At 40.8% G+C, this 11045-nt stretch overlaps 1 protein-coding gene across 1 annotated transcript in view; it reads right to left on the minus strand.

Annotated features, from left to right (window-relative positions):
* The window catches only part of LOC105008337 (NLR family CARD domain-containing protein 3-like), a 38359-nt gene that overhangs the window by 19520 nt on the left and 7794 nt on the right, over positions 1–11045 (minus strand). Inside the window, 2 exon segments of the mRNA XM_034294917.1 lie at positions 5239–5760; positions 5899–5911. Coding sequence (XP_034150808.1) covers positions 5239–5760; positions 5899–5911 — 535 coding nt within the window.

The raw sequence follows: 11045 nt of genomic DNA on the forward strand, positions 1-11045 counted from the left end.
TCTCATCTCACTCAATCTCTTCTCACTGTTGGTTACAAGCTGATATACACTCACCTAAAGGATTATTAGGAACACCATACTAATACTGTGTTTGACCCCCTTTCGCCTTCAGAACTGCCTTAATTCTACATGACATTGATTCAACAAGGTGCTGAAAGCATTCTTTAGAAATGTTGGCCCATATTGATAGGATAGCATCTTGCAGTTGATGGAGATTTGTGGGATGCACATCCAGCGCACGAAGCTCACGTTCCACCACATCCCAAAGATGCTTTATTGGGTTGAGATCTGGTGACTGTGGGGGCCATTTCAGTACAGTGAACTCATTGTCATGTTCAAGAAACCAATTTGAAATGATTCGAGCTTTGTGACATGGTGCATTATCCTGCTGGAAGTAGCCATCAGAGGATGGGTACATGGTGGTCATAAAGGGATGGACATGGTCAGAAACAATGCTCAGGTAGGCCGTGGCATTTAAACGATGCCCAATTGACACTAAGGGGCCTAAAGTGTGCCAAGAAAACATCCCCCACACCATTACACCACCACCACCATGGATCCATGTTCTCATTCTGTTTACGCCAATTTCTGACTCTACCATCTGAATGTCTCAACAGAAATCGGGACTCATCAGACCGTGCAACATTTTTCCAGTCTTCAACTGTCCAATTTTGGTGAGCTTGTGCAAATTGTAGCCTCTTTTTCCTATTTGTAGTGGAGATGAGTGGTACCCGGTGGGGTCTTCTGCTGTTGTAGCCCATCTTCTGCTGTTGTAGCCCATGACTTGACTCGAGTCTGACTCGGGTCACAATTTTCAGGACTTGTGACTTGCTTGATTAAAGTATGAAAATGACTTGACTTGACTTTGACTTGAGAACAAGTTACTTGAGACTTGACTTGACTTGAAGTGGAAGACTCGACAATGACTTGAACTTATAATAAACAAACAGCAATACAATTTTTTTATATGTTGTGACATCAGCACCACTAATCAGCGTATGTGCCTTTAACGCTGCACAATTCAAACCGCGCCAAACATGGCAGACAGTAACGTTAGTCGAGCTCCACAACTAGTATCGTTTGGATACAAGGACTTTGAACTGGACCGTGTGAATAAAAAAAGATTTGCCAGATGCAAAATATGCAACAACGTCAAATTTCATTTGTTATTTTAAGAACCACAAGGAAAGGTAAGAAAGTAATCTCTTTATATTCAGTTGAATATGAGCGGGCATGTATATTATTACACGTAGGCTATAATGTCTGTATTAAATGTGGGCATTTTCAAGTGTTTGTGGACTGTGTGTGGAAACTAAAAAGCATTGTGCTTACACCATAACAGTTAACTTTACTGCATGAAAGGCTAACATGGAGGCGCCGATGTGATTACTAGCACCTAAACATTTCGAAGAGTTTTTTATTTTTACTCATACAGCGTAATTACATATTAGGCAGTTTTTCAGTCACAATAATTAGTTTATAAGGTTGTTACTATTAGCGCTTATTACATGGATTGGTTGATTTCCAGTGCAGAATGCGTGTTATTTCTTGATAACAGTCCGTTGCCATGAAAAACAGCGCGTTGCTATGGACGCAGCAGGATTCTAACCAGAGACGGAAAGGACTATTTTCTTTAGAGGAAGCAATACAATCGTTTTTAAATCAATACATTCTTTTTGAAATCAATCTTTTGTGTCAAATTATAGATTTATTTGGTAGGTAGCCATGTAATAAGCGGGATAAGGTATAGCGAGGCGGTTGTTATAGCGAATACAACCCCTTCAGGCTGATTCAAGATCCCTCCGCTTCGTCCCCCCAAAAAAATTTTACCACGGAGGAGAAAAATATTTGATTTTGAAATCGAGCTTCGCACCGAGCGCATGTCAGAAACAGAGGACAGTGTGTGTGTGTGTGTGTTCATCTCTTTAGTACTGTGACTTGATTTGACTTGAAACTTATAAGGACTTGACTTGACTTGCTTAGGGTGAACCCTTGACTTGACTTGACTTGCTTGATTTATCTGAACTGTGACTTGAGACTTGACTCGAGACTTGATGGTTAAGACTTGAGACTTGCTTGGACTTGACCATGTGTGACTTGTCCCCATCTCTGCTCAGTTGTAACGAGTGGTTAATTCAGTCAAAGTTGCTCTTCTATCAGCTTGAATCAGTCAGCCCATTCTCCTCTGACCTCTAGCATCAACAAGTCATTTTCGCCCACAGGACTGCCACATACTGGATGTTTTTCCCTTTTCACACCATTCTTTGTAAACCCTAGAAATGGTTGTGCGTGAAAATCCCAGTAACTGAGCAGATTGGGACATACTCAGACCGGCCTGTCTGGCACCAATTACCATGTCATGCTCAAAATTGCTAAATCACCTTTCTTTCCCATTCTGACATTCAGTTTGTAGTTCAGGAGATTGTCTTGACCAGGACCACACCCCTAAATGCATTGAAGCAACTGCCATGTGATTGGTTGATTAGATAATTGCATTAATGAGAGATTGAACAGGTGTTCCTAATAATCCTTTAGGTGAGTGTAGAAGGGAGTGTCTACCTAGCAAAGATCAGGTTTCCAAGACAGTAACCCCCATGCCAAATGGTCAATGTAAAACATTCCTGTGGTCATCAGAGCACAACCTACAGAGAGAGAATCTAAACAGAGAGGTTTCTGTTGTTCTCATTATCTAGGCACATTCACTTACATTCATATTGTAATTGTTAATGCTCAGATTCCACAGTTGAAATAAAAGACCCTCGACCACGTCTCCAAACGTCACCAGTTTCTGTGTCTTTTCTGTGTCCTGCTACAGAGTCCAATACCCACAAAACCAGGTTGAAACCAAACTACACTTCCTGTGTAAAACATGTGCATATTCCACCGAAACGTGATCTGTTACTTAGATTTTGTTAATTGATTTTCGTACCTGCTTTGGCAATGAGCATGTGTGTTTCACCTGAAAGTAAAACCTTTTGAATTGAATAGAAGAGCAGAGAGGAAGAACAGAGGAAGAGAGAAGGGGAGCTGAAGAAAGAAAGAAAGAAAGAAAGAAAGGGGGAGAAAAGGAGAGGAAGAAAAGAAGAGAGCAACAAGAGGATACAAGAAGAGAGGAGAGATGGGGGTTGTGAGAGGAAGAGAAAAGGAGAGGAGGAGGGGGGGAGGGAAGAACAGGAAGTAAGAAGGGGGAGAGCAGGGGAGAGGGAATTTAAGAGAAAATAAAGACAGGATGAGAGGGAGACACCAGAGGAGGATAAGGGAGTTGAAGAGAGGAGGAGAAGGGACGAAGACGAGAGGGAGAGATGAGAGGAGTAGAGGGGCAGAAGAAAATGGAGAGGAGAGGAAAAGAGGAGATGAGATGAGGAAATGGGGAGAGTAGGAAAGTGGAAGGAAACGAGGAAGATACTAAGGGAGGAGAAAGGGTTACAAAGAAAGGAAAGGAGAAGAGGAGGAAAGGAGAGGAGGAGAGGGTAACAGAGAGGAGAGGTGGACATTTGGAGAGGAAGTGAGGATGAGGAGGAGAAAGGGAGAGGAAGAAAAAGAAGAGGAGCAGAAGGAGAGACGTCGAGAAGGACTGGAGAGAAGAGGAGGAGAGGAAAAGAGAAGACAAGGGGGAGACAGGAAGAGAGGAGCACAGGGAGAGATGAAATGAGAGGAAGCAATGAAGGAGAGCAAGGGAGAAAGACAGAGAGGCAAAGAGAGGAGGAGAGGAGATGGGCAAGGGAGTGGGAGAGTAAGAGGAGGATAGGAGAGACAGAGAGGATGAGGAGGAGACAGGAGGTGAGGAAGAGAGAAACAGAGGAGGAAGAACAAAAATAGCAGTAAGGGGAGAGGAAGTGAGGAAGAGAAGGGAAAAGGAGAGGGGGATAGGAGAGGGAGGTAGAGAGGAGACACTGGATCAGAGGGGACAGGAGAGGGAGGTAGATAGGAGACACTGGATCAGAGGGGACAGGAGAGGGAGGTAGAGAGGAGACACTGGATCAGAGGGGACAGGAGAGGGAGGTAGAGAGGAGACACTGAAACAGAGGGGACAGGAGAGAGAGGTAGAGAGGAGACACTGGATCAGAGGGGACAGGAGAGGGAGGTAGAGAGGAGACACTGGATCAGAGGGGACAGAAGAGGGAGGTAGAGAGGAGACACTGGATCAGAGGGGACAGGAGAGGGAGGTAGAGAGGAGACACTGGATCAGAGGGGACAGGAGTGGGAGGTAGAGAGGAGACACTGGATCAGAGGGGACAGGAGAGGGAGGTAGAGAGGAGACACTGGATCAGAGGGGACAGGAGAGGAAGAAAAAGGAGAGGAGCAGAAGGAGAGACGTGGAGAGGAACAGGAGAGAAGAGGAGGAGAGGAAAAGAGAAGACAAGGAGATGACAGGAAGAGAGGAGGACAGGGAGAGACGAAAAGAGAGGAAGAGCAAGAGAGGGAGACACTGGATCAGAGGGGACAGGAGAGGGAGGTAGAGAGGAGACACTGGATCAGAGGGGACAGAGACACCCTGAAACACAGGAGAAGATGTGTGTGTGTGTTTTCAGGTTCTGTTCACCTGGTGTGCTACATGGTTCTCTTTCTATATGGTTAGTAGATCAGGTAACAGGAGGAGGTTCACTAAGTTTCTGTTGTTGGACGGTCAACTGTCACATCAATCCAATGGCTTTGGTGGTCTGTGTTTAGTAAAGTATTTACTAAATACTGTCCACACACACACACACACACACACACACACACACACACACACACACACATACACATATATATATATATATATATACATACATATATATATATATATATATATATATACATATATATATATATATATATATATATATTAATTTGAAAAACACAATCCTAAAAAATCTGTTTTAAAACCTTTTTTATTCTGTCAAATCTGGGACAATGAAATTCATACAGAAGCAGGCATGTTTTGTCAACAATTAAATAAATAAACATTCTACAGACATCAATGTTTACAAACACCAATGATAAACAATAACAACCAGATGAATGATTTCTAAATGTGAAGGTTTTACAGACCAGTGTGCTGATTTATTCATTGATTAATGACTCTTTTTTACAGGTTACATCTTCAGTGGTGTTTAATCAGGAATATTTACAATCATATGATTTATTTACTCACTACTAAAGAATTATTCTCAGTGTTTCACCACAGTGTTCTACTGAACATGACCATGATTAGAGTGAAACATCATGTTGTGTTTGACACAGGGACCATCTGACACAGAGACACTGAGGAGTTAATATAATGAACCCTAAACCCTGGATAGAGGGGCTCAGTGAATGTGGTGTTGAACGTGTACAGGTGGGTCAGTGTGTCAGAGGAGACCCTGTAGAAGGACAGAGTGCCGGCTGGCCAGTCCAGATACACTCCTACTCTGTGGGAGTCTGAGGAGGTGACAGGTAGGACAGTTGTCTTATTATTGTGCCTGACAGAGTAACCTTCATCATAACAGTACAGAATCCAGGACTTCTCATTGTATCCAAGACCACAGTCATCCCGTCCTCTCCTGTTGATTCCTTTATATGTCACTCCTATCTCAGCCCCTCTCCCACTCCACTCTACCTCCCAGTAACAGCGTCCAGACAGACCCTCTCTACACAACACCTGTGACCTGTTCTTAAATCTCTCTGGGTGATCAGGATACGGCTGCTCCTCTCTCCTCCTTGTCACCTTTCTGTTCTCCTCAGACAGAGAGAGGTTTCTGTTTACTGTGTTTAGGTCCAGTGTGAGATCACAGACATCTGATGGATGAGACCAAGACACAATATTACACATCATCATCATTCATATTATACACACACATGCAGAATGAAACAAATATGCACAAACTGACAAACACACACCAGCTGTATATTTGTTCTGTATAATAAATCACTTACATTTCTTCAGTCCTGATTTCAACCTCCACTCTCCACCATGATCCATACTGAGGAAGAAGCAGAGGAGCAGACTGTCATTTAGTGACACACAACCTGTCTTACACACATACACACGCACACACACAACCACACACACACACACACACACACAAGCACACACACACACACACCTTACATACCTGCATCACAAACAACCACACAGACATTACACACAACCCCCCTCCCAACACACACACACCACCTCTCCCTGTCCCCCTTCATAAACACACCACACTTGGGTTAGATGATTAATCAAATTATGATCTAAATTGTGATCTACACTTGGGCACTTGTTACACTTAAGTAAATGAAAAAAGTTAAGTAAATTAACGGTTTCATTCACTAATGTGAATTGGTTTCCAACGTTCCCCAAAAACAGTCGTTTATAAAGAGATGATTGTTCATCACTAGCCAGGGTTCGTTGTTATTCAATGAAAACTGAAAGTCTGTGTTAGAGATCAAACATTAGAGGTATTTTATCCCTTTAATGTATGAAACAACACAGAAGAGTCAGTCTCAGAATGAACAATATAGACCACATGGAAAGTGCAAACATACTTCATACAGGAGAAAAAGTCACTCAAGGCTTGATACATTTTGAACCCAAGTGTTTGAAAATTGCAAATCATAATTGTTACTGCAATCACACACACACACACACACACACACACACACACACACACACACACACACACAAACCCCAATCCCACACAAACACGATACAGGTGAACAGGGAGACAGTGGTGGGTGTCTTTTTACACAAGGAAGAGGGGTGATGAGGTCCAGCTGAGATTGTATGGGAAGGATTTGGAGAGGGTGGGGGTCAATAGATTCCTTGGGGTGTATTCTGACACCAGACTGATGAGGAGGTGGCAGGAGCAGTGGAATGGAGACACTACAGACAGACACCTGTTCAGAATACAGGGTGTAGTTGGGGATGGAAGGAGGGCAGCTAGGAGCAGAGTGGAGGAATCTGTGTTAACTAGACTGTGGGTGGGACACAGTCATTTAAACAATACATTACATCTGATAGGGAAATATCCAACAGGTCAGTGTGACCATTGTCAGGAAGTTGAGACAGTGGATCATGTGTTGAGGCAGTGTGGGTGATATGAGGGGGAGAGGCTGAGATTAAGACTGGGTTTGAGAGAAGAAGGGATGCGTTGAGTTTAAATCATATTTTGGGTGGTGTGTTCAGTCACAGAGTTAGAATATTTATTTATATTTCAGGGGAAAACAATTATTATTCAGATAGGCAGATCTGTATTTGACACATATTAAATGCAAAACAACATGACAACTTAATACCACATTACTGATTACTGATTCAGAAAACTTCTACAGGACTTACTTGAGTTTCTCCAGTCTCCAGTGTGGATCCTCCAGTCCAGCAGAGAGCAGTCTGACTCCCAAATCTCCTGGGTGATTGTAGCTCAGATCCAGTTCTTTCAGGTGTGAGGGGTTTGACTTCAGAGCTGAGACCAGAGAAGCACAGCCTTCCTTTGTGACCAGACAGCCTGACAGCCTGCACAGAGATTATCATGATTTCACAAATGACTCACATTAACAAAGTCTCTGAACTTTGATGTACTGATGGGCAACTAAGGCTTTTTGGCCCTTTGAAGAATGTAAAAAAGATGAAATAGCGACTAAAGATGAATTAGGCATCAAGTCGAGGTCAGGGAGTGAAAGCAACTTGGCATCCAAGACAGAACTGGGAGCATTTTGCAACAAGGTTTAAAAAAGGAATGTAATCAAAGACATCATTGATCACAATTAAGGTTTTGAAGAAGTAAATTCCCATTTTGAAACTACATGTTTGAAATGACTAAATCTAACAACCTAGCCCTTGGTGATTAAATCTCAATTGAAAAGAAGCCAGGTTTTCAAAAGAAAACCATTTACAAAACACGATTTCAGCTGCCACTCTGCTATTGTTGATCAGGAGATTGAACTAAACTCTCCAATCAAGGGTTGCTTTGAAATGTCAACCCATTCTAATCCATATTAAAGGGCTGAGTCTTGTATTGGTGTAATACCATGTGATTGATGACGTACGAAGCCTCGTTTAATCACATGCTTTTTCCAAATCCTCTTGTAAAATACAGGCTTCTATGGTTGTTTGGTGCCTGAGACTTTCAAACACCGCCCTCTACTGGTCACCTTATTTAGTCATTTATTTGTTGTTTGCATTATAAGTCCATCGATGCCCCAGTGGGTAGTGTCACCGACTCTCACTCTGTGACTTGTTATGGTGCCAGATCATGATTAACTTATTTAAGTGTAAACAATACTGTTTATTGTTGTTTAAATAATAGTTTCTATTTTGTGTATCTTATGACACTCTTGTCTTAATAATACAAAACATTACAATGGATGCATAATTGTAAAATGCTGTCTGGAAAGGCAAGAAGAATGTGGATATGAACCAGGCATTTTAATTTCCCTTCAGAAAGCACACACCTACCCACTGTACCACAAAATCATGTTGGATACTGTGGAAAAGACGTCTATATAAACATTAAACATGTGATATTTATTCCAGACCAGCAGGTGACACCACTGTGCAGTGAGTGTCAAAGCCTTGAGAACACTAAGATTTTTGAACAATTTTGATGAAAGCCTCAAACACTTCAGAAAGTGTTTTCAATAGAAAATAATACAAAGACAACATATCAAGTGTTGAAACTGAGGCATATTCTGTTGATGCCAGCAACACATTTCAAAAAGCTGGGACAGGGGCAACAAAAGACTGGAAAAGTGTCATGAAAGGCAAACCTGGTGAAAGAGCATACAACTAATTAGGTTTATTGTCTGATTACATGATTGGGTATAAAAACAGCATCCCAGAGAGGATGAGTCTTTCAGAAGATGGGGAGGGGTTCACCACTCTGTGAAGGACTGTGCAGGTCAATAGTGAAACAATTTAAGAATAACGCTTCTCAACGTTAAATTGCAAAGAGTTTGGGGATCTCATCATCCACAGTACATAACATCATTAAAAGATTGAGAATCCAGAGAAATCTCTGTATATAAAAGGGACAAGGCCGAACACCAATATTGGATGGCCGTGATTTTTGGACCCTCAGGCAGCACTGCATTAAAAACAGACACACTTCTTGTAGTGGACATCACTGCATTAAAAACAGACAGGATTCTGTAGTGGACTTCACTGCATGGGCTCAGGAACCAGGGCCAGATTATGGACCAGGCAAATGGGGCCTAGGCCCAGGGGCCTCTGACAATTAGGGGCCTCAGCTTACAAGGCACCCTGATGGCCAATAATGTTCAGAGGCCCCTGGGACAATATACTGTGAATGCACAATGTAGATAGATAGACCCATAGTGCTTTAATATGTGGACCCTTTAGCCCATCAAGTGCCCCCTGACTACCAGGGCTCCACCTCAACCAATTCCAGGGCCACTAACTACCAGCATGTGTTAGACATTTGATCTACTTGTATATGTATATTAGATACTGTATTTTTTGTGTGAGCCAATAATAATAATAAATAATGCACACAATTGTCAACATTTCGACAAGGATGGCATTTATTTAGTTAATAAAAATTTTCAAACGTACAAAAAAAACTATATTACTGATTGACTCACTTGGCGGTTATTTCTTAAAGACTAAACAAATCTGTCTAACAGCCAAGTACAGGAAATGATCACGGCTAGTGAAAACCTACCTGTACATCCTGGAAACATCTGTCCTGGCTGAAAGGATTTTCTCTCCTGCAGGCTTGAAAGTGTACAGACTAATAAACCTACTTATCTAATCCCGGAGCACGTGGACATGCTAATTCTACTGAACAAGAATAAATTATCATAATAATATGGACATTGCCTAATGATTCTTTATATTTTTGTTAAGATTTAGCATTTATGGATGCGCTAGCCAGATTTGGTTTATGTTAATTATTTTTATATAATTTATTCCTATTAAGCTTCCTTCCAAAGATATTTGTTTATTCACTGGAACACATCGGTAGGTTTGTTTGATTTAATGCAGACTGAAACATAACTCTGTTAGTCTATATAGACTGAAACGTAACTCTGTTAGTCTATATATTAAGTGTAGTTTCATTTAGAAAGTATTGTTTCAAGTTACTGTATATATAAAAATAGTTGGCTAGATGGTCTAATACATTTTGTATTTTGTTGTTATGGCCAGAAAACATTGGCACAAAGGCAATAGCTAATTTTAGGTAATTCATACATATCTCTGCGCTAATTCATGGGAGAAAATGCAGGCTTTTTGACAATGTTTATAGTTCATTATAGTTCATTTGTATTGTAATTAATTTAAAAGCTTGTAACAATAATTTGAAATAAATAACTTGTAAATTACTTGTTATAAAATACTAACAGTTTGCCAGGCCTATGCATTAGGTTATTTGATGCTGTTGTGGCATTTCTGAATCTGAATGTCTCCTGAGTAAAATAATATCTAGCCTAATTGTTAATATTAAAACGTTATTGAGGTTATTATCTACATTTTTAAATAAAACTTTGAATTTATTGCATAACATATTGCAGTTTACATAAATTGTTTTCATGTAATACCTTTCTTTTGGGCATGAGGGGGTGGGGTGTTAATTAATTCAATAACAAGAGCTGAGGAATTATCAATAGTGAAAATAATTGCCATGCACATCTCTAATCAAATACTCTTTTATGACCTGTGGATGCTGAATGGTATATATATATTAAAAAAAAAGTCTACATAACCCAGATGTAGAAGATCACTTTAGTTGATGGTTGTGTTTGGACACAGTATGTTCAAAGGTATGAATATATAGACAAACTAGCTGCTTGAGACCACAGAGTTGTGTAGTTTCCCTGATTATTATGTTCCTTAGTTATATATCATGTTATTTTCATGAACTGAATATTTAATGCCATAGAAAAGTGGCCAGGTGCTAATAAAATATAAAATGGTCATTATTTTCATGCTGGTTTAATTATAGAAGAACAGTGAACATTTATATTGTACCAGTGAACAGTGGACTTCACCAGGTGGTTGGGGTTCACCCATTGACAACAGCAGCTGTTTTTAGTCCCTTGTTGTAGTGTAAAACCTCTGTTGTATTATTATAATGTTA

The sequence above is a fragment of the Esox lucius genome, chromosome 11, assembly GCF_011004845.1.
Source record: "Esox lucius isolate fEsoLuc1 chromosome 11, fEsoLuc1.pri, whole genome shotgun sequence".
Lineage (NCBI taxonomy): Eukaryota > Metazoa > Chordata > Actinopteri > Esociformes > Esocidae > Esox > Esox lucius.